We start from the raw sequence: 25256 nt of genomic DNA, 5'->3' as shown, positions 1-25256 counted from the left end.
TGAACTTAAATTTGAATTTAATTATAATCAATGTACATAAAAAATTTAAAAAATTAAGACTCTTTGTGAAAGAAGCAGAGGACTATTAGGTATCTATTTATATGAGTATTGTATATCATATTTAATGTATACTAGCTGAACCCGTGCACTTCGTAGCCCGTTAAAAATTCTATCTCTTTTATCGTCCATAGTTCATATTGTGTGTTAAATTCATTTCATGTGATGATGCTATCAGTATATTTTTATACATAATGATAGATAGTAGTTAAAATACATTATAATCTTACAACGATATTCAATTCCGTATATCATTATGTAATTTTCTTAGTTTTTTCAATATAATGTTGACAATTTAAGTATTCAATTCAATGATATTTAGGCATAACACTTTCTAACTTACCATATCTTCTGCCCATATGTCTAATAAAATTCTATACCAAATTTTGTCGCAATCAATCCAGCTGTTGAAGAATGTATGTAGGACTAACAGATAAATATATGTATAACCATCACTAATAACACAGAACAATAATAACCGCTAATAATAACCGTCACTAAAGCAACCATTTATAAATAAACAAAAATGTCCATCCAAAAAATAAGTCCAGCTGCTCTCAAGAGCACTTGTTTGTTTAAATGGTTGCCTTTGACTACCAAAACATATTAATATTATTTATTTTATTTTTTACTAAGTAGATGGCGCCACTTTAATTTCATCACACCCTCATCATATTTCTCTAACCCGATAACTTTCTCAAATTTTTCATCCGTAAAAACCTTATCCTGGCAATTACGACCCAAACAAAAAAAGAGTGAGCGAAATCGGTTCAGCCGTTCTCAATTGATGAATTGTTATACATTTTTGTCTCCATCATTTTTATATATATAGATTAGTACAACTAGTACAAGTATTTAATTAATTAGGTGTACCTACTTAACTTATGCCTAAAACATAAAAAAACTACCTATATACCTATATATAATATCTAAAAAGAAAAAATGTAACAATATATAGTAAAAATTTCGTCTAAATATAAAACATTAAATGATAAAAAGGGACTTCTGCATTTTTTCCAAAAATAATTTTTCTGTACAATCTTACAAATAATTGATAAAGTTATCGTTTAATGTCGAAAAAATACTTTTGCTGTGAATAATAAAACGATAACTGCTTCATTTAATGTTAAAAGCGGACTTCTGCGCTTTAAGTCTCATTTCTACATACGTTCTTCGAATCTATATAATATTATAATATATAAAGAAATATGTTTACGTTATTATTGTTTTTATTAGTCACAAGTTGTAGCACATTGTGTTCATTGTGATCAATTATATTATTATTATTTTTGTTAGGTATTTTATTTAATTCAGCGTGAGCACAACCCTAGTGGTTTAATGATTTAAATTTGAATAATATAATATTCAAGAGGAATAATTCTTGTAACATACTGACTAATATATCATCATTATACATTTAAACATTGTTATTTATCACTTAAAGTTTTGGGCATGTTCAACTTTTTAGCCCTAAAAGTACAAAAAAGACACCAATTGCTTTCAAATACTCTCAATGTTGAAAATTCTTTATTTTATGAATGACAGACTCAGAAATAGTAAGAAATAAACAATAGAAGAACACTAATTGTATCATTGTAAAACCGTTCCAATTTGTTTTAAATTCATTCCTTGCTCAACACAGAATCTACAAATAACCATAATCATTTATATTACTTATTTAAAAATGTTTAGCTATAATTTTTTATAATAACAGTGGGTGGAAATATGGGATAGTACAGAACTTATACACACTTATCTAAGTAGTTAGGAAAGAAAATATTTTAAAGAGTTACTCTTTCCGTGTAATTGTTTTATGATAAGTAATCTCTGAAAACTATTATGTACTTCTTCAGAATAGGGAAAATAACTTTTTTTTTTTACTGAACATATTTTTTTAGTTTGGAGCTTTGAAATATTTAATAATTCTGCAGCTTGCCTTCAAAAATAATATTTAATACGAATCAGCAATCTAAAATACTTTCAAAATTATATTTATTTTTTTTTTAATGAAATTACTCGGTAAATAATTTTATTTTTACCTGAGGTATTTTGAAAAGTCTTAATAAATTGGCTACTTGAACAGATGTAACACTTGAAGCCGCACCAACCACGCCAGATATTACTTTTCTTACTTGAGACTTGTTGCAATGAAAATATTGAGTTTCATCTATATTGCTAATTGAACCTAAAAATAGAAAATCATACTATTAATTACACTTAAAGATGTTTAAAATAGGTTACCTCATTGAGTATTTTTAAATTATAATTTTATCAAAATAAATTTAAGCATTATTTGGTATAAATAAAATAATCACTATCATTTAATTTTAAGGAATATAATTTAAAGGAGCTCAATAATAGTTCTATTATTTTCTAAATCAGACATTTTAATTATTTATTATGATTTCAAGCATAACATATAATAAATTTCACATATGTACATATTTATATTTTAGTGGTAATTTACTAGCTTAAGAGGACGCCACACCCGCGCATGTGTTGTCTCCATCTTACAAAACACACAACATAGCAAAAACTGTTTTTTGTAGATAACTTTACTGAAATTTCAAAACGCATAAGGAAAAACATTATCTGTATCGTAATTTTTTATTTAATTGGATAACATAAATACAATTTAAGTTATCAGTTTAAAAAAATTAGATTTTTATTTTAAATTAATTATTTAAAATTATTGGTTAATGCTATAAAATAAAATAGGTAATAAAATGTAAACACTACAACAAAGACAAATTTGTTCCCTAAGCGTTGTGGAATTTTGGTAACTCTGCAATAAATACAGAGGGAGTAAAATTGTCTCACACAAAACAGCTGTACATTTTGTAGGACGGAGTAACACATGCTGTGGGTGTGACGTCCTATTAGTTTTTTAGATTTTATAACATTTTTAATGAAAGCCATTATATATGTAACTCCATATTTAAAAACAAGACATTTTATAGAAAATAATTATAATCTAATCAACAGTTTGTTATTAGTAGATAATCAATTAAAACTTAGATTAGCATTCCACTTGTATAATATTTAGGTTCAACGAATCAAATTAAGTCACTATAAAATACATACTTATGTAGCTATATTTTCGATTTGTTGATAAAAAAATCAATATATTTGGGGGCGGTGGTAAACTCTCCCGATTGTATGGTAAAGTCTCCCGATTTTTAAAACTAGTAAACTCTCCCGATGGTAAACTCTCCCGGGTAAATATTATGTTTACCTGAAAGAAATGTGCAAACTCTCCCGAGTTATTTTAAATGTTATTGCTACTCCATGAATTGGCTACACTGCAGAGATTGTGATTATAATTTTTATTATGAATTGTATTACCGTATTTAATCTGTATTTATCTTATGTTAACATGTATTTGTCATTTAAATATTTAATTACCGTTAGAGTATTTTTAATTTAAATATTTAAAACGATATCGACTATAGTGGCTACAACCAATTCTAACTGTGTAAAACGAATAATACCCCCATGCTCCCCAGCTATCTTAGTAGTACTGAAGTAGACCCGGGAGAGTTTACATGTTCTCTTCAAGTAGTACTGAACTAGACCCGGGAGAGTTAACATATTCCCGTCAGGTAGTATTGGACTAAACCCGGGAGAGTTACCATCGGGAGAGTTTACATGCCATTAAAATCGGGAGAGTTTACAATCGCCCATATTTGGTTACTATTTTACTATTCGTATCACCCGTCACCCGTGTTTAACTAGGTAAGTACATAATCCCTCACCAACGCGTGTGAAGTTGATATATTTTGTACAGCAGTATGTTTGGAAGTTATAAAAATTAAAAGGGTAGAATTCTATGCACCAACTCACAACGAAATATCACTGGATGTAAGAACGTTGTATTTCTTGAAATTTTCAGTAAATAGTGTTCACTATTCACGTATAATTCCATTTCAAGAAAGTTCTATATAAAATAACACCTATTGTATTCGTGTAAAACATAATTGAAAACTATATTTATAATTTACGAGTATATGACGTAATATGTAGTATATATACATTTTAGCTCAGCAATTGTGTTATATTATAATTATAAACTACCTATTTAAAAAAAAACCCCATAGCTAGATTGTATAAAATTATTTAATATATTGCAGGATATGTTTACATGTATATCCCATATTTGACCATTACACGTGCCAAGCCCTTTCTAGCAATATTAAAATCAATAAAATGTACAATGTAATATAAATAACTGAAAAAACTCGAATATTAAAATAACTTGTTAAATCCAATATTATTAAACAAAATAACTATAATTATTTTTATTATATAAATTGTTAACATATTGTATAAGTATACAACATACATAAACAGTATTAAATTCAAATAATTGACTTTAAAAAATAAATCGACAATCTTCATATTTTATTGAAAAGTTAATAGTTTAAATGTTGTTATCTGTGGTTTTCAGTGAAAACTTTTCACTCTATATATTGCTCAATCGTTATTTTAAAACTTAGGCGTGGTAGACAGGATATAGTGAAAAATTATATTAAAATATGGATTTGAAATTGAGGATGTCATTTTTACAAATCAACACAAACCTAAATATGACCACTTTTAATTTTTTTGTTTTTTGTTTAATTTTTTTTTAATTAATAAAATAATTAATAGATCGATCAATTGAAAATATTATTACTTCATAATTTACTGATTGAAAATCCGTATTTTTACTTTGATATTATAGCGACATTTAAATTGTTACACATATTGTGAGTACGTAAAATGTTAAAATTCAATCATGTATAATATGATTTTTTTCGAAAAGATACCAACGTCAAACATAGATAATGTTCTTAATTTTAAGTTTGATGATATTCAAACGGTTTACGGTTCCTTATAATTTTAAAGCTAACAGCATTGAGTAGTAGGGTGGTTCTACTGAACATAAATGTTCCACGTTGGATCAGAGTAAATGCAATGAATTGTGTGTTGGCCGGTGTGCTCTTAGCTAACCGGATGTTACAACATTACAGTAGTAATCTCCGACGTTTTCAACCTATCTATTTCTTTACAAAATTACGAAAGCCACATAAAACCATTTTTATTTTACCCAAAACATTTGCCTTTCGCAAGAAATGCATGCTGTACGGCCAAAGAGAAACGTGACAAAATTATGCTAGGCTACAAAATAGCATGCCTCTAGTATTTTAGTTTTTTCGTACAATTCTATAACCTACATGATCACTTTTACAATATTGCAATGTGTTTGAAATTCATAATAAACCAAACCATGATTTTAGTTTAATACTGTCTACCTACTGTAGGTATACTGTAAACATGTCTAAGAAGCGACGAAAAAATAAATATAACTTTATTATTACAATATGTGATTATAAATGTTAAGTCATTGATAAATTATCTCTTTCGAAAAACGATTATAAGCGGAACTTAGTTTAGTATTTTTAGTATTGTACTTAAAGTAAGTTTTTAAAAACTTAAGAACTAATAAAAATAATTTATGAGTATACTTTTTCAAAAAATATTAAATAGGTAGAGTAATGATTATAAAATAAATAACTTTGTATCAGATTGTACGTCTTAAAACAAACAAATTTAATATTTTATCAAAAGTATAATTTAAAAAAATATATAACATTAATTATCTATGAATATAATACTATTCTGTTATTCTAACTTAAAGTAAACGCAAAGAAATTCGTTTACTAGGTAATAATTGTATAGATTTTTTTTAAATTATAGTTTAAAAATAACATTTTAAGGCATTTATACTAACTCATAAAAGTTTCAACCTTTATCAAAATGATAGAAGATATAGATAAAGAAATAAAAATAAACAACTATTCCCCAGAATAGACAACTCACTAAACTTTTAAGTAGGTAATATCTGAAACAAAAATAATAACAATAGAAAAAAAAGTAGTGGGAAAGTTAATAGGTAACAGCTCCGTTGTACGATCAATTGTTAGGTATCGAAAATTTGTATCTTGTAATCTCATAATTAAGTAATACAATAATATGCTCGTGTTAAATAGGAACTTAAATTTTAAGTGCCCAGTAGACAATTACATCAATAGTCATACAAATATTTTTATACAAATTCAGAAATCATAGACCACATAAAAACCTCATCAAAAAACTTCCATACCTCACTGCTCAACTCTTCAGGCCCACTTCACTATAAACTCCACGTACATCCTCCTCAACGTAGATTAAAACATGGACGTCCGCATGACCTTCTGGTTTAACAACTCCACACAATATACAGCAGCTGTTTGTTACTCTTAGCGTCTAATATAAGCTTTATAACTTGTTATATACCTATATATCTGTTTATACTTGTATTGTTAATTATTATATATCAGTTCACTGTTACTTCAATTATAGTGAATTACGTCTCGGCGTAACTATCACTAATATTAATGATCACTAATGTACATACTAGATAGCAAATTCATCTTACTACTTAAATTTCTATATAAATTAATAATAATGTTCAAATTGTTAAAAATATACCATTGTAAATATCAATAGATGTAGATAGTCAAGGCTAGGAACATCTTATCTTAATAAAAAAAAAATATATAAAATATAAAAAAATATAAATTTAAATTACTCATAAGATCATACGATAAGCACAATATATATTTTATAATACTTCTACGTAGACTAAAGAGATACTAATGATTGATTTATTTCTCACTTGATATATAATATGCTAATTAAGCAATATAAAACAAAAATAAAAATATAATTTATGATGAACAATTAACTGCTACCTCAAGATCTCTTATTCGTGTATCCTTATTTATTAATATATAAAATTAAATACTTATATCATAAATAGTATTTAAGTATGCTAATGGGCAACCAATATAAATTATTTTTGGTACATAATACACACATTATATTATCTATACACATAAATTATGGTAAAAATAAATCCAAGTTCTTAAATAAAACAGTACGTTTTTATACATATTAATAGTATCTTTTCTATTTTTGATCTGTAAAAGTTTCTATTTTCAAGTAAAATAGAATATTAGAATATAATTATTGTTGACATATTTAAAAATTGGTTCATAACCATAAACAAGATTTGTATGACAAATAATATTAAATAGTATTTTTAATAACCAAACTACAAATTACAATCTTATATGCTACACTTTAACGAGTTTGAAAAAAATGTAATGCCGATACAATTGGTTATGTTAGGTTTACAATCTTATATACCTACTAATAAAGAAAGACTTCAAAAAAAATAAAACCACATTATATAAGACACATTACATTTTAACTTAATTAATATTGCTCGTTACATCTAAACCTGGTGTATAATTTTCAAACTCTGATTAGAAGTATTTCATAATTTTGTTTTAATTGTTTTGACTATCAAATAAATCAAAAACTAAATGTTCAAATAAAAATATTTAAAAAAAATAAAATATACTTTAACATCAACTATAATTTTTTTTAAAGCATTCTATAGGGATTCGACTGCAGCATAATTTCATTTTTCTAAACTCCTTGCGGGTTTGTTCAACATTGAAGGTTAGATTAGACGTACCTCTGTGACATTTCAAAATTCAATAAATCAAAATAACTCATTTTTAAGCCTTTTTTCTGGACTAGAAATCTTAAAGTTTCTCAATTTTCAACAATGTTATTGGAAAACTTTTTTAAACAAACCAATATTTATGGCTGATTTTGTACTTAAAATAACCATTATTTACTAGTTTTAGAGTAAATAGACTATAGCTACAGAAACTTTTAAAATAATTATATTACCATTGAGTAAATTATCATAACCGCGTAATTATTATATACCTAAACCCTTATATAGTTATATATATATATATATATATGGTTTATCAATAGAAAATTATGCAATGAAGTCATAATTTGATTATCGATATAGGGCTTATAACAAGGAATTTCTACCATTCACATTTTTTTTCTGTACAGCTTTAAAAATAAAAACTAAAATAGCCATTTAGTTCATGACGTTAAAAATATAAATCCAAAACATTAAATGATAATAATATAATATGCCTAAACTCAAATACTCAATAGTCTAGTTTTTAATTATTACTTATCAAAGCATTATTATATTTATATATATTATATTTGAATAAGTGTTTCGATTGATACATCATAAAACTATTGATTTTAAAAATATGATATACTAATATTCAGAATTAGTTCATTCATATTGGTACTAAAAAACTATTAAAAGAAAACTGTAAATATCAAAAAGCAAGCACATGGCTATACATTAATAAAATTTTGTAGTTGTGTCTATTAAAAAACAAAATAAATAGCTAAATGCCTAAATATTAATAATAATAAATTTGAATATATATTAGGTATATTATAGTAGCTAGAAATTATATGTATTTACTATACTATTATTAATACACTATTTATTTCAGTAAGAAATATTTAAACAAATAAAGTTTTATAGACTATTGAATTAATTAGGTTATGGTAATATAAATTATAACCAATTTATAGATAATTTATAATACTGTTTCACAAGAGCATCGAGTTCGATAAAACAAACAAATCGAACATAAAATTATAAAACTGAGTAACAAAAACAAATACACCCCCAGTTACTATATTTTTAAACCAAACAGTGGGGGCAGAAAAAATACTTGTTTAAAAATATAGAATGCATTGAAAAAAATAATATTATTTATTTATTTATTTATGAATTATAAACGGGTATTAAACCCTTTAGCAATTAAAAATTTATAAGTACAGTACAGCTTATCATAACAGAAATTGAATTTAAAAAAAAAAGTAAAAATTATTTGTATCAATGGTAATAGTTAACAGCTAAATAAATAATAAATATATGTATAGTACACTAAAAATCATTAAATAACAATAAATGGTTGCAGAAAAATAAGAATGAAATAATAATAATAACAATCAAACAAGAGAATTTAAATTAAAGCCAAATAAACATTCTGTCTGAATACAAAACACGACATACTAAAAAAATCAACTTGCTCCATTATACTGTTAGCCAAAGATAGAGCTCTGAGGAAAAACGAGGTAGAACTATAATTATTTTTAGAAAGAGAAACATGAAAAAAAATTAGATTTTCTTAATACGGGAGTTTGTATATTAAAACCAAGAGAAATAATAAATCCGGAGAATAAATAAGACCATTTAATAAGTCATATAAGAACATAATATCCGCAACATTTCTCCTCAAATCACAAGGCGCGATCCCCAATTGGGAAATCTGTAATTTATATGATTCCCTTGCAATGGATATATTTAATTTAAAGCATAATAGTTTTAAAAACTTATACTGAACATTTTCAATTAGACTGGTATATGAAAAATAGTGTGGTGACCAGACAATTGATCCAAATTCAAGATGAGACCTAACCAGGGAAGAATATAAAGTTTTTAAGGCACTAGTATTTTTTAAATTTATCGTGCTTCTATTAATAAAACCAAGCATCCTAAAAGCTTTTTTAATAACGGAGTTAATATGGATGGAAAAATCCATATTAAAATTAAAGATAATCCCTAAGTCTCTGATGGATGAAACTCTCGCAACTATATAACTATCAATCACATAATTATAGGTGATCATATTACTTATTCGAGAAAACGATATCACACTGCACTTACTTATATTTAATGGGAGGTGATTAACACGACTCCATTCAACAAATTTATCTAAATTTTACTGTAATTTTACTGCATCATTAGGTGATTTAATAATTAAAAATAGTTTAGCATCATCAGCGAATAAAAGAATATTAACATAGCTATCAAAAATAGATGTTAAATCATTAATAAATAATATAAATAAAAATATTATCTAATAAACATAATATACAAACTAAACTAAGCAAATATTTTGGTACGTTTAGAATTTTCCTATAAATAAGCAACACCAGTGTATTTAACTAATGCTTTTTATATTTATATCACCCTTACCTCTATACATATAGTATGAATTCGAAATGTATGAATATCTAGTCGATAAAATGAGGTGTATAAATAAATCTATTAACTTGGGATAACGAAATCTATAAAGAGCTTTGGATTTAAGCACTTAAATGCCTCTTATCTTTGAAATTATGATATTTAAAGAATTTTTGACCCATGATTTGATATAAATACAGGATATAGGAAAATGAGAAAAAAATATGGAACTAGAATATTACTATTCACTGTAGTACCAACAACTTGCTATGATAAAAAAAAAATACAATTACTGTACACAAAACATTAGTGGAAGAAAGAAGGGTCACTAATAAAGTTACTTCAATCTGGATGAGATACTAAAGGTTGAAAACCATTTGGTGAGGAGATCTTATAAGAAATGAAGTGAAAAAAAGAAGCTAGGAATACATTGACACATTGGAGGAATTTAACTTTTGGTAGGATGCGGTGAAATAAAATTTATTTATCAGTATAAACCTTTAAGTCTTGCAATAAAAAGAATATATTTCGCTTTTACAAAAATTAAATTTTTTAATTCATAATTTTGTTAAATTGAATCTTTAAATAAATAAATCGGACTACAACGTATCACAACAAATAATGTTAAAAAATATGTTTGCTCAAATGTAAAATTTTACACTGAAATTTCATTTAAATTTGTATAATGTGTTATTTGATACATGCTATAATATTAAAAAACACATTCGACGAAAATTACGACTTGAAAACATTGCTACACACGCCATCATTTGATATAATGTCAACGGCTCGCATACGAGTCAAGACTAGGTATGTATAATATTTTGGAAATATATTTCATATGTGGCCCACAAAGGTATTCTATGAGGCCTGTTACAAATTTTTAAATCAAAAATTATGTTCTAAAAAAATAAATTTATAATTATTTATTTTATAAGTATAATAATATTGATAATAATAAAATAAAAATTACATATATTTGGTGACCCACTCAAATATAATTGCTTATCAGAGTGCCACGCTGAACAAAAAAGGTTGAGCATCACTGCTATAGACGCCTATAGTGCTATATAACAATAAGCAATAAGGAACCTGATGTGGCTCGGTGGTTAGCTTCAATCACTAATGTATTTTGAGGGTAAGAATCGGCCGGCACCGCTAGTTTCCATACTGGTGACCATCCGGGCTTTTAGTATCGAATTCTCGCCCCACATACACGTTTTCCTCAACCAATCGTAACCCCCCTACAAAATTCTAATGGACATAATTAACGATGTTTAAAATCCATAAAAATAAAATTTAAAGGTTAGATTAAAGGAATTTGCTTTCCAACATGCATTAATGTCTTGTTAAAACCATGGTTGTCAAGTGAAAATAAGGAAAAAAACATCCCTAATTCACAAAGCCTAGTCATGAATATACTGTACGCACCAATCCCTTTTTAATGTCCTATTCATTGTTTATCCCACCTGTGGTTATTGGCCTAAATGTCAACTATTTTAGTTCCAAGTATAAATAATAATAAAAATAATAAGCAAATTAATTATATTTTAAAAATGTATTTAAAATACAATTACAATGTTTAATATTGTATGAATTACTACTGCAAGGTGTATTTCAATTTTAAATATTAAGAACTTACACTCAACATTGTATTAAAAAATGTTAAGCATTAAATCCGTTATTTATACCAAATCTGTAGATTATCAATTTACTTATACGAAATAGGCCTAAGATGATAACCTCTTAAATAAATGCAATATATGCTTTTGTCATTTTTAAGCCTTCGTGTAGAATATTCATTACTTATCTCCCAGTAGTATCCAATGACTAGACCAATTTCCCTTTGGTGTACTCCACACTTATGAGGTAATACGTTACATCTCTCTCATATTATATTATCATCAATAACATCACTATTTTTCAACAACTATCCGGTGATAATAATTACGATTATTAAGTGTTTCATATAGAATGTTTTTTAGAATACTTTATCAACGATCTTTTTCTATATCTTGCCATGCTTCTATTGATTCAAAAATATTGTTTTCTAACTATACAATATATACAATATATTTAAAATTTAAATACATTGAATTATTTTGGAACGAATATTAAAAATACGTGTTCAAGAAACAAATTATATTAGACTCATACCTAAACAAAAATTTATTTCAAGATAATTTTAATTGAAATTAAATTAAACAAAGACTTAAATAATAAATATTTTTATAACTTGATTTTTTTAAATTAAATTTTTCTAAAAATATGTTTGATTAACAACTTTGCTTTATAATAATGTAAATATACATTATAATAATATATACTCAATCTAATCAAATATACAGCTATAAAACCAAATGTCGAGGTTTTAAATAAAATATTAGGTGACATCAATCTTAACCAAATATCATACAAAATTTTACTAGTAGGTGGCAAAAAAATCTTAAATAAATTACCACTCAACATAAGAAAACAATAAATTTGTATATTAAATAATAGGTCTCTTGATTGGTTTTCAAATATATCGGAAACATCACAACCTCATAATGATTATGTTGGCACCAGTACTAAACAAAACGAAACTCCGAACAATTGATTTGACAAAGTGATGTTTGCCATGGTCCATTTAACAGAACTAAATTAGTTCGAGAAAATATAGGTACATTACAACTAAAACCACTCCTGACGAGGCTCACGAAAGTCGCAAATTGTTTTTGTCCACTATTGTTTGTATTAATAGTGGTATTTTCTTACCCCTGTTACCACTGCTGACACTCATTACAGCCCATAAACGTTTATCATCACTTTCCTTTTCGCTACGTACGGTCATCAGATATATTCATGTACGTCAGGAACAATCATTAACATTCTTACCCAAACCAATTTAATAACACGAACCCGGTGATATTGCACTGCGTACCTAAGCAATCCAGCAATGCAATTAGATTTACTCGAATATCTCGTTGCATATTTCATAACTTTGTTCGACAACTAAATGATAGCGGTATACTACTTTATAGGTTTATCCTGGAAACTCGGTAAATTCAGCATATACAAATATAAAATAAACATTCATAAAAATCATTAATCATTTATACCAATATTGTTCTATATTATTTTAATTATTGTTGAATATTTGTCTAAGTATTTGCTTCATTGCTAGAAAATAACGGTGTCTGTGCTTCGTTATTCATTATTGTTACAGCGTAGAAATTCTCATTCAAATATGTATAAAAACAAAATTGTATAGTTTGAAGGCAGTAATATAAATAATTTATTAAGTTCTTATTACTTTGTACAGGTATCAATACAGGCAATTTCTTACTATGAATCATAATAACTGCAATCAATTTAATTTTAATAGGTACTGTAAAAACTACAGAGCACGACAAAATATCTACACTTTCTTACTTGATTCTATAACTATAATAAGATTGAATCAAAAATATAATGCATTAGAGAACGAGATATTATTTGAAAAACAATTGTAACGTTTTCTAACGGTCCCATTTATAAGACACTTAGCATAGTTATATTTGTTCTGTCATTCACAGTTTTATACTTAACATAATCTGTATTTACATAACATATTATGATAGTTATTCAAGTTATACTCATCAATCTATGGCACACGAATAATATGTTTTCAAGACCTATATATTAATTAATGATTAAAACTTCTCTTTTTTTTTTAACATATTTATTTTAATTTGTACAATCTGTAACAGATATTTACAATAAGTCCAATGGAGGGTCATATAATAGAACGTGGTTGGCTTGTTTGAAGAAGCTATTCAGTAATAGCACTTATGGCGAGATAGTTGTGATTAGTGGGCAAGTTAACTAGTCCACTAATAAATCACGATATCACCTACGTTTTAAACATCGGCCAGGGTCGCTCGGGATTGTTCGTGAAGAGAAGTTTTGGATAAGGGGGTTTCGGTGATTTGCAAGTATGAACTATGAGGTGGAAGCGTTTGTATTGAGTTTTGGTGAAGTTTTTTACTGTCTGAATGAGCAGGTCCCTGTGTAGGGTGTCATTCGACACATAAAAGGGAGCTTTAGTTATCCCCAGAGTTGAAGTCCGTAGGACTAAATAGGTTTGAGGAGTACCTTAACATAAGGATTGTATTGATTCAAACTTCTAATTTAAGGATTATTTAAACCAAACATTATTTAAATATTTTCTGTAAACTCTAACGGGTTATAATTTATGCTGATGTATGCTCGTATAAAAATATATTATATACATAATAAAATATAAATATATAATACCTATATCCTTAAATAATATAAGATCTTCCGAATAATATTTTTTGAATTACAATAAACTAAATGAAATTGTAATTTTTCGTTGAACTATCAAGTTTCGTTGAAATTTGATCTTTAAACACTATCCAACTTATGAGAAACTTTACATCAGATATTCGCATTTTCAAGCTTTTTACTCAAAAACATTTTTAATTTTACATTAAATTAATTTCAGTCGAAAATTTCAAATACATATTTTTTTATTTTTAACACAATACGATCCAAAATTTGAAAAGTATAAAATAGTAAATGCTAATTATGTAAAAATCCACAAATGCTATATCTGGCTCGAAAAATAGTATGTCAAACATGTTACCATTGATTAAATATACAATTGTATATTTAACCAATGATGTTACCATGTATAGAAAATACTATATAATATAAATATTTGTTAAAAATTTCAAGTGTCTACAGTTATTAGTTTTTAAATTACGCAAGACAAAAAAAATCGATTTTTTCAAAAATATGTTACGCTCAGAATCTAAAATCTAAAAAAAAAAACAATTATCTTGTATAGTATAGTAAATACATTAGTAATACATCAGTATACTCAGGATCTAATAAATAAATTCAAAATTCGATTTTAATTTATCATATAACATACTAACTTTTGTTCAGTAAGTGAACCATCTGTATTTTATTATGACACCATTATGAAAAAGCGGGTAAATCGTGGATGTCGCTCTGCTGAACAGTAGGTTACAAATGGGTCACTGTGATGGATGGAATTAAATTTGAATCCAATGATATTATATCATTGTATACGAAAAACAATTCTGAGCGAAGACGGTTTATCTGTCTAGGATATATATTATAGATTATTAAACATTTTACCTTTCAGAAAAGATGCTACTCTTGATACTTTTATTTTTATTGAAACTCATATTTCAACTTACCTAGTAATAGTTAATACTATAATAATAATAATAATAATCCTCAGTCTTCAAGAACATTTAAAACGTAATAATTAAACCACAGCAATGCGTTACTGACACATGTGTGCGTATATTCTACTATCACAGATTTTTTAGCACTAGACTAAAAATAAGTAGGAAATAGGAATGATAGTATAATGATAGTATGATACGATGATAGAATATAATATAATTATAATGCAATTTTAGTGCAATTTTAGTACAATGATAATACAATAATAGTGCGATGGCAATAAACACGTTTGATTTAATATACTTTTATAGCCACAATAATATGTTATTAATACAATATGATGTTCTGTCATACGAACAAGCACATAGAACGAGACAATATATTAACTAATAAATTATTGATATGGCGATACTGGCTACGACACGAATGTGTTAGAATAATAATATATATATGGGCAGGGCAATAGGTACTAAATTGTGCCCGTTATGAGTAGGCGTTGACGCTAAAATAATAATAATAATAATAATATCATCGTTAAGTCGAACTCTGCGTAAGTGTCGTGTGGCAAATCAACGGCTGCTGCGAGGCGGCAGTAACTGCTAAAATACCTACGACACCGCCACTGGCAGTCTTCGACCGGAATTATAGTCATATCATTATTATTATTAGTACACGTATCATTGCGAATATGGACCGCGTGCCAACAATAACTTAAGGACCAGAAAGTTTAATATTGTGTTGTCCACAAACGTAAGGTCGTACAAAATAATAATAATAATAATATTATATCACCAATCAGCTATACAGTAATGCGCGGGATGGCGTGTTATTCGAAAACACAACGGCCTCACCCCTTCCAGTATTTCAATGCTTCATAAATCAATTTCCCGAATGTAATCGAAGTCAAATGGAAATCAGAAATATTCGAAAATGTTTATTACAGAAAATAAAACGGATCAATGAAAAAATGCAAAACGATGAACGGCAGTCGACTTTGATGATACTAGCTAATTATAACTTATAGTAAGTTGTGAATGACACGGAGGTGCTCGGTTAACAAAAAATCACAAGAATGACTCACAAAAGAGTAGACATCTAGGCAACCGTTGACCTGCCCCGCTGCTTTAGATTTTTATTCCTGTTAAATCGAACCCATTTAAACATTCACTTTTTATCAGAGTATCTTTACATTATTCAGGTACATTTTTTTGGCACCCCCACTTTCAAATTTCGGAACCAAACCCGAGGCTTTCGATTGTTTTTCATTTGTTCTTGTTTGTAAGGAAATTTCATTGTTTGTTCCATCACCGTTCCCGACTTATAGCCCATTTACGATGGGAGTGCCAGGGAAATGCCCCCTAGTTTAATTTAAGCCCCATTATATTTTAAAACAGTTCTTAACAAAAAAATTTAATCATTGTATTTTAGTCTGTGTACAAGCATGTTGTTAATCATCGTTTACAGTTATAACATACCGTGTATTTTTTTTAATATATGCGATTAGAAATAAATAATAAATTGTTATTGATAAATGTTGAGTTGTATATTGTATTAGATTTCTTAAGTATTATGTTCTTATTGTCGACTATTGAGTACCAAACTGAATGTTTGGTATGTATTATATTATTTCCGTAAAAATTGTTACAAGTTGTGAGAGGGTGCAGGGCGGAGTCCCTGCGGGTCATGATTGATTTAATAAATTTAGCCCCCCTAAAACAGTTGCCAAATTTCACCTATGATAGGTTGTAAAAACAAAAATGCAATTCATAACGTTTTACGCTTGTGATCAAATATTTAGAATAGTTAGTAGGTGCTATTTGGTCGCAATGCGAAAGCAGATCCCGCGGCGTCGTCGGTTAAAACGGAAAAAAAAAAAAAAGGTGCTATTTGGTTAAAAAATGTTTAAAGATCTTTTGACCAAGTTTCATCTTGATAGTTTTGGTTTTGACAAAACAAACTAAATATTTAAATATAAAATATATATTGTTTATTCACTATTAACTATGTAGTATAGATTAACGTTCTTAATGTTAACTTAACTACTTAACCAAATTTCATTTTAGATTCTGAGCGGAGCGATGAATGTATTGATTTTACCATGATGTGTTTTTTTTTTTTTTTGTGTCTGTCATCACGTTTTGGGTCAGTAAAAGTGCTTCGATTTTTGACTTCAGTACCTCGTTCGATCAGAAAGTGAATCTAGTTGGTACTTTAGGGGGTCAAAAGTAAAAAATTCTTAATACTTTTCTAAATAATCGAGAAAAACAAACTAAAAATTTAGGGATAAACGGGAAATTTTACGCACACTCATTTTTCGACAAAATCGATTTTGGTTTTTGATGTAACTTTAAAACAAATGACCATTGATACATGAAATTTTCACCGAATGTTTTTATAAGTATATTCTATCCACCATGAAATTTTCTAAAATTTTCGACTTAAGTTTAACTATTCATAGGCATTTGAAATTTTCGATCATTATTAGTTTTTTTTTAAATTAATATCGATAAAAATTTATTTTTTGGGTAGAAAATCTTGAAAATTTAATACAAGGCTCTTAACATATTGTTACAATAGCAGTTGAAATATAAAAGAAATATATATTCACAATTCTTTTTTATAAGTATTCAAAGTTTGAATTTTGACAAAATACGTAAAATTCACAAATTATTTTAAGCTAGAAATTCATAAAAAAATGTCTTTTTAAATCTAAGATTTAAAAATTTAATACAAGATTTCTTACAAGTTTTTAAATCTTTACCACAAATAAAAAGTCCACCGGAAATTCAAATTAAATTTTTATGAGCATTTGAAATTTAAATTTTTACAACATTGGATTTTCACTTTTAGCGATTTCCTTATTGTGGTGTTACTCTATAACAAATGACCGTAGATACTTGAAATTTTGACTGGATGTTTATATAGGCATTTTCTATATTGGATAAAATTTTCAAAATATTTAAATTTGTTTTGAGCTGTTTATTGACATTTTAATTTTTCAACTTTTTTGGTTTTTTTTTTTTCTATAAATATCGATAAAAAATCATTTGTTCGGTAGAAAAGCTTGAAAATTTAATACAAGGCTTCTAACACATTGTAACAATATCAGTTAAAAAATATTAAAAATTCGTAGGCACGATTTTTTTTTATAAGCATTTAAATTTCAAATTTTGACTAAATACGTAAAAATTACGGCAATGTTCAAATTATCTTAGATAGAAATCCATAAAAGTTTTTCTTTTTAATTCTAAGATTTGAAAATTTAATACAAGGCTCATAACATATTTTTACAATAGCAGTTGAAAAATAAAATAAATACATAGTCACAATTTTTTTTAAAGGCATTTAAAATTCAAATTTTGACTAAATACGTAAAAATTACGGCCCACCGTATATGGGCTATAAGTCGAGAACGGTGATGGAACAAACGACGAAATTTTCGAAACAAACAAGAACAAACAATCGAAAGCTCTAGATTTGGTTCCAAAATTCGAAAGTTGGGGTGCCAGGGGAATGTACTTCATTATATCTTATTTTTTAGTAAAAATAAAATCATTCTTTTGTAATCAATTACATAGACCATCGAAAAATAAAAAACGTGACTTTTATTTGTACTGCTCTACTACTATTATTTCCCTACCAACAACCCCAATAATAACCAATCACACAGCTGCAAAAAGTTACTGGTCTGTCAGAATATCGTAAATATTTTTAATGCTTTGGGAAGTTTTCAATCCGAGATAAACCTTCATTTTGATGTTTTAAATTTTGATTTGTTGTAAATATAAAATAAGAAGGTTACACACAAAAAAAAAGTTATAAAAGTAAACGTCATTTCAAATTTCAAACCTCTTTAACCACTATGACAAATATTAGATTATAGACGGAAGTTGTAAAAGTAGTTTTAAAAATAAATGTGTTTTCCACCCAAGATTTGTTTTCCTATTATATTTTCGTTTTCAATGGGACGTTTGGTTGTGGTATACTAAATACTAACACTCTTTATTATTTATTTTATATTTACGTTTGTGAATGTTTTTTAATCGCGTTAATTGCTTGTTATTATATTTGTCTGTCACATTCGTACACATAACTTCACCTCTATCTACCTATTAGATGAACCACATGTCAAAAATATAATAATATTATTTCAGCCATTGTATTGCGCGCACTTTTAACACTATTTCGTAGTAACGTCAAATGTAAAACGCCCGCACTCCACCGTGCGTCCATAATGACGCATACATTAATGTAAATGCGTATTCTCTCACGTTTCGAAACCATGGCAAACGATTCTCAACAATGGGAAACGAGTAATCGCCATTTATACAATATATAGCAAACGTATCATATGAGTACATATAATACTATATCTATCAGGAAAAAATATTATCGTTCCGAAAAATTACGATTTGTATACAAAAAATAGAGGGGATGGGAAAAAAGTCTAATGGGTCTATTACAAATTACTATAATAAAATATACCTATTCCCTGGATAGCTGTGTAATTGATGATATTACTAATCTTCTCGAAATCAAACAATAATTACATTTTTTTTTTTAACAAACAGTTCAACTCGCATTATTATTTCCATTATAAGTGTTTTAATTTGTAGAATCGTTTGTTCGGCTGGTTTAATGGAAAATGGAAAATAACTTCGTATCACATAATACATCATTATTGAGTTCAGGTGTTCTATATCGCATGACGAGACCGATTGAACATTACAGTGTTTTCCGTTCAAACTATTGTGTAGTGTCAATAGTAATAATAGCTCATTAAGGTTTACCATATGTTAACGTGAAAATAACAACATTTATAGTGAGAAAACTGCACGCCATATCATACAAAATTTGATGTAATCACTTTTAGCAGTTACACATAAATGTGGATAAGATGAAATCGTTAATATGATGGTTTAATACAGAAAATATTATTATATCTATCTCGATGATGTACTAAACTTATTAAATTATTGAATATGCTCACAGAAAACACATAATTGTATTAAAAACAATTTATTATAATATATTAATAATTAATAACTGAGACACATTTTATGAGCAACACGCAACAAAAGAGTGAACGGGAAAGACATAAGTTTTTAATAATGAATTTTCAGGTTTTTTTTTATTAGCTTTTAGTTTTACTATTATAGCTCAACAATTATATAAAATAACATAACTAGATAATAATAAAATATTATAAACACGCAAAGAGTTAAAAACAGCAATTATCTTAAGCAATTATATGATAAAACCAGCCTTCAAAATAAAATAAATAATTATATTTACGACTATTTCTGAATTGGAGTTGAGAATAGAGGAAAGATTGAGGAGGACATTGATGGATTTAAGAGAATTAAACAAAATAACGCGTTTCGCGTACAGAGAAGAGGAATCAAAGAGAAGGTGGGGGAGATCGCAAACACTTTCGTAGGAATGTAGAGTACAGAGTAGGGAGTCGTTTAGTCCTAATTTGTACGCATGGGCAGGTTGTAATGTGTGACCAGAATGTAAGCGATTGAATCGTATGATTTATGATACTAGATCTTGGTAAATTGAGGTAGAATTTTTAGGTTACCTGCTGGATAGTATAGGGTGACCATACATAACACAGCGTAGTCTATAAATTTAGCAACTAAGATTGTGAGTAACGATAAAAACTAAAATTGCTTATTCAAACAAAAAGTATATAATTATAAACATGCTTAAAATTGTTTCTTGAAGTTTTCAGTTTAACCTATAAAATATTCCCAAATTAATTTTAAATTATATTAAGCTGGCCTAGGTTAAAATACTTGTGTTGATTGGATAAGTTTGAATTTTAATCCAAAAAAATAGTATTTAAACATATGTGGGATAGGTGAAAAACGTATTCTTAAAATACTTTAACATCTCAAGTTATATTATCATAGCGGTGATGGTAAACACAATATGTTAATAGCACATAATAGACACCGATTTCATTATGAAAATATTATTGATAAAAATAAAAATATACAATGAAACTATGTAATATTATTAAAATTTGTAGGTATACATCCTAATAGTGATATGCCAATAATATGCCAATCACTAAAATACATTGTTAAAAATTAATTTTATATTCTAAGTCATACCCGTGGTGCTCGTTTCCGTATTCACTTCAGTCAGTGGTCTAAAACGCTTTGTTTACGACTAATATTACACAATAGTACGATTACCCAATGGAAATGAAGAATTTTGGAAACATACAAATAATTAATCATTTTAAAATATTAGATATTTAAACCTAAACAATAAACTTTAGGTATCTCCTATTACTTGAAACAATAATATATATTTCCATTAAAATTTAAAACTATACTTCAGAGTTACCCTGTACATTATAACTAGGGAACGAGTTTGAATGCAAATTGCATTTTTTTCTAAATGTACAAAAACATTGCTTTCCATGAACAAAGTTCATTTCATACATCAAGGAATTAAAAAATGTAATTTTTATTTTGCATTTTTTAGACTTCATTACATTTTTAGACATTTTTAGTGCATTTATGTGTTTTTAAATCATTTTTTATATAAGAATGGATAAAATTCGATAAAAATGTAGATTAAGATTCAATCTTGAAAAATAAAAATAAATATTTATCATGTTTTTACCAATCAGATAAACCCTGACTCCAGACGAAATTATTGTTGACACCGCATGTAGACACACGTATATACAAACATAGGATGTAACCTATAGGATTATGACCCTAACCTAACCGTATTTACATGCGATTAGGTTAAGATAAGATAAGCTATTTATCTAAATTGTAATTTTGTATTGCACTGTTGAATTAACTTAATGTGTTTTTTATAAGTTGTAGATTCAAAATTGTGTTTTTATTGAATTTAAAAACATTTTTAAAGTTTTTTATGGCATTTAAGTCCGTTCCCTAGTAATAAACTAATAACTAATTGAAACACAATAATATAAAAAAATCATTCATTTAAATGTGTAAACTAATACTTTTAACTTTATAAGGTAAAACTACTAGCACAAAATTCGATTTTAATATATCCTAATATTCTACTTTGGAATATGTATATTATTTTAAATATGTATTTTTTACCAAATTCAAAAAAAATGTGTAGAGACTTGTAGAAATAAATAAAAATAATCACTATTTAACGAATTATGTGCACGACATATAAAGACACAGCGATGTTCTACAAAATACTAACGTGTTCTAGTCATCATGCAGTGGCGAAGTCAATATATGGTGTACGGGCGCGTGAAGTAATCTATAATCTTGGAACTTTTACGACGATACGGGTCTAAAACTTCCACGTGGTCGAGTGAGCAAGAACATTATTGTTGATGAACAATCCAAATTATATCATCATACCACCACAAGTAGATATGGCGTGAAGAATTTTGAAAGCTGTACTTCAAGGACCGGAATGAATTGTGCTTACTTGATGATATGGTGATGATGAATCGTAATCTGATGTTAGTTGTTTGGGAATGATCCACTAATTGTAAGGCTGGTGAACTATGCCATCTAACAAGTGATATGCAGGTTTAACCCAGTCAATGATAGCTATGACAGTTTCTTCTCAAAATTGCAGTTTAAACATTTTGTTAGTGTATGTGTATCATTATAGTCCAGGGTACAAAAATCATCAACGTGGTGTAGACGTCTTATTCACACAGAAAGACGTGAGAACAGTTTTCGGGAATCTAGGAATATGAAGGTTCAAGGATTGGTGTGACGGGATGTTGGTAGTCGGTACAAGACAAAGTTGGTCCATAAATACTCGGATACAAGCAAGCTACGAATTTTGTTGGGTTCACCATACTCACCTTATTAAGTATTATGATCTCCCTAGGGCCTGGGGAGACGAAGAAGCGACGTCGATGGTTGTTACTTTTATAGTTCCTATCGTTAAAATACTATCGCATACCGAGGAGAGCGGTGCGGAGTGATTCTGTCTTGAGCCTAGACTTAACAGAGCCGTGCCATAATGACTATCTCAAATTGATTTTACATATATTCTACTAGACCATTGATTGCAAGTCCAAAACATTTTGGTATATACTCCATCATTAAACACACGATCTAGTTGTGACCAATTTTGATACACACATAAAAAAAAAAAAAAATTATCACAAAATCTATCACGTAATATTTTGTTAATATAATTTAAAATTAATCTAAAGATAATCGAAAAATTATTTTTTATTATTTTTTTGTTATATGAAAAAGCTTCAACAACACAGGTTTCTAGTCTACATTTAATTAACATTTAGACAAAAAGTATTGATACAAGATACATAACATTTTAATACAAATATTGATACATTATTTACAGTGAATTGCTTAAGTTCACTCTTAAATATGATACTTTGACTGCAGTTAGAGAAACGGTCAAATTTAAGAAAATAAAGTTTGGTATTTCATAAAATCATAAATTATAATATATTATAAGTTTATAGTATAAATAAATGCAATATGATAATAAACACTTACATATTATCTATATCATTATTAAATTACAATAAAGTTTTTTACAATAATATTTGTTATTTTTACATTTTATGTATTTAAGTTTAAACATTTAAACATTTTATTTTGCATCATCTAATAAAATCAAAGAGCCTATATTTCCTTTTTTTTATGGTGTGTAAAATTCTGTCTGCCTTTATGCAATTGACAGTTAAACTAAACGAAACCCGTTTTTTTATACATTCACATAACCAATTTTTATATTTTTAATCAATTATATTTTCAAATAAATTATTTATAATAAACAATTATGGTTACAGACGTTACGCTTACAGTGTGATTGCACAATCGTTCTTGTCACATTAAAAATTATTTCTGGTGGGTAATAAAATAATATTCTTTGTACATTCAACTTAATTATAATAATGTAATAATGTATCTATAAGGATAATATTAAAATGAAGAAATTTAAATGTTTATAGTTTATTTTTGAATATTTTACATATCCTGATATGTATTATTATTCGGGTCAATGATTTTTAGTTGAATTCAGATGTTACCAAAACTCGATGAATGGCAATTTAATTCGTTATTAATATTTAAAAAAAAATCATAAATCGATAAATCGATAAATATAGCGTATAAGTATTCCATGAAATATGATCGAAAATATTAGAAAGAATATTTATATACCACATACCCTCTGTATTCTATATTTTATTGTATTGGATATTTTTATCATTAACGTATTACTACAAAAGTTTATGATAGTTATTTGTATTGATAAAAAATAAACATTAATACTTTGGACTTCTTACATATTTTATATCTTATTTTTAATATGGTTAAGTACAAATATATTGATATATATTGTGATATTGTGGTATTTTTCACGTAATTTAAAAAAATATTGTTGATAAATAAAACAACAGCAAATACTTTTCATATTTTTTTCTTCTTGACTAAATTACTAATAAAATTATTTAAGTGTTTTTTTTTCCATGAAGGAAAAAGCCTAAGTAACGTGACCATTGGCTGTTTAAGTGTGGTTGTAGTATGAATAGCCAAACTTTTGTCATTATTATGTGTGCACCCAATAATTTTACGAATCATAGTAGGTATTCTATTATAATTTAACACAATATAATTATGATTGATTCTTTTTTTGTAAAATGATTAAAAAAATCTCAACACTAAATAAAATAGTATGTATCTATTTATATCGATATAATCCAACACGGCAATAAAGGGAAGATTGAACAAATAACAAATCATATATTTTACTATTTAATTGGGTTATATTAATAAGAAGAAATATGCATACATATTTGTTACATATATGTTCTTAATGGACGTATAATAAAGAACACATAAATAGTAAGAGTTTAAAAAAAGTCTATACATAGGTGTCATTAAACATTGAACATTGTGCATTTTGAAATAAATAATTGATTCAAATATTCTTTTAATAAAAATATAAAGAAACCCACTATACTGAAAAAGTACCCGGCCGGGTGGTGCTGCTGAGTGCCTGCTCACAAATTTAAATTCTCCTGTCACCA

The 25256-nt window shown here is 27.0% G+C and overlaps 1 protein-coding gene across 3 annotated transcripts in view; it reads right to left on the bottom strand.

The window, feature by feature from the left end:
• Positions 1–25256, bottom strand: part of mtt (mangetout) — a 195398-nt gene that overhangs the window by 146147 nt on the left and 23995 nt on the right. For all 3 annotated transcript variants that reach the window (XM_089220730.1, XM_089220729.1, XM_015513341.2), the window contains one exon: positions 2097–2242. In XM_089220730.1, the coding sequence (XP_089076856.1) occupies positions 2097–2242 (146 nt within the window). The remainder of the gene's footprint in view (positions 1–2096; positions 2243–25256) is intronic.

The sequence above is a fragment of the Diuraphis noxia genome, unplaced genomic scaffold (genome assembly GCF_037042655.1).
Source record: "Diuraphis noxia isolate RWA-SAM2 unplaced genomic scaffold, SU_Dnox_SAM2 contig0002, whole genome shotgun sequence".
Taxonomy (NCBI): Eukaryota; Metazoa; Arthropoda; class Insecta; order Hemiptera; family Aphididae; genus Diuraphis; species Diuraphis noxia.
This window is presented reverse-complemented; position numbering and strand designations above follow the sequence as displayed.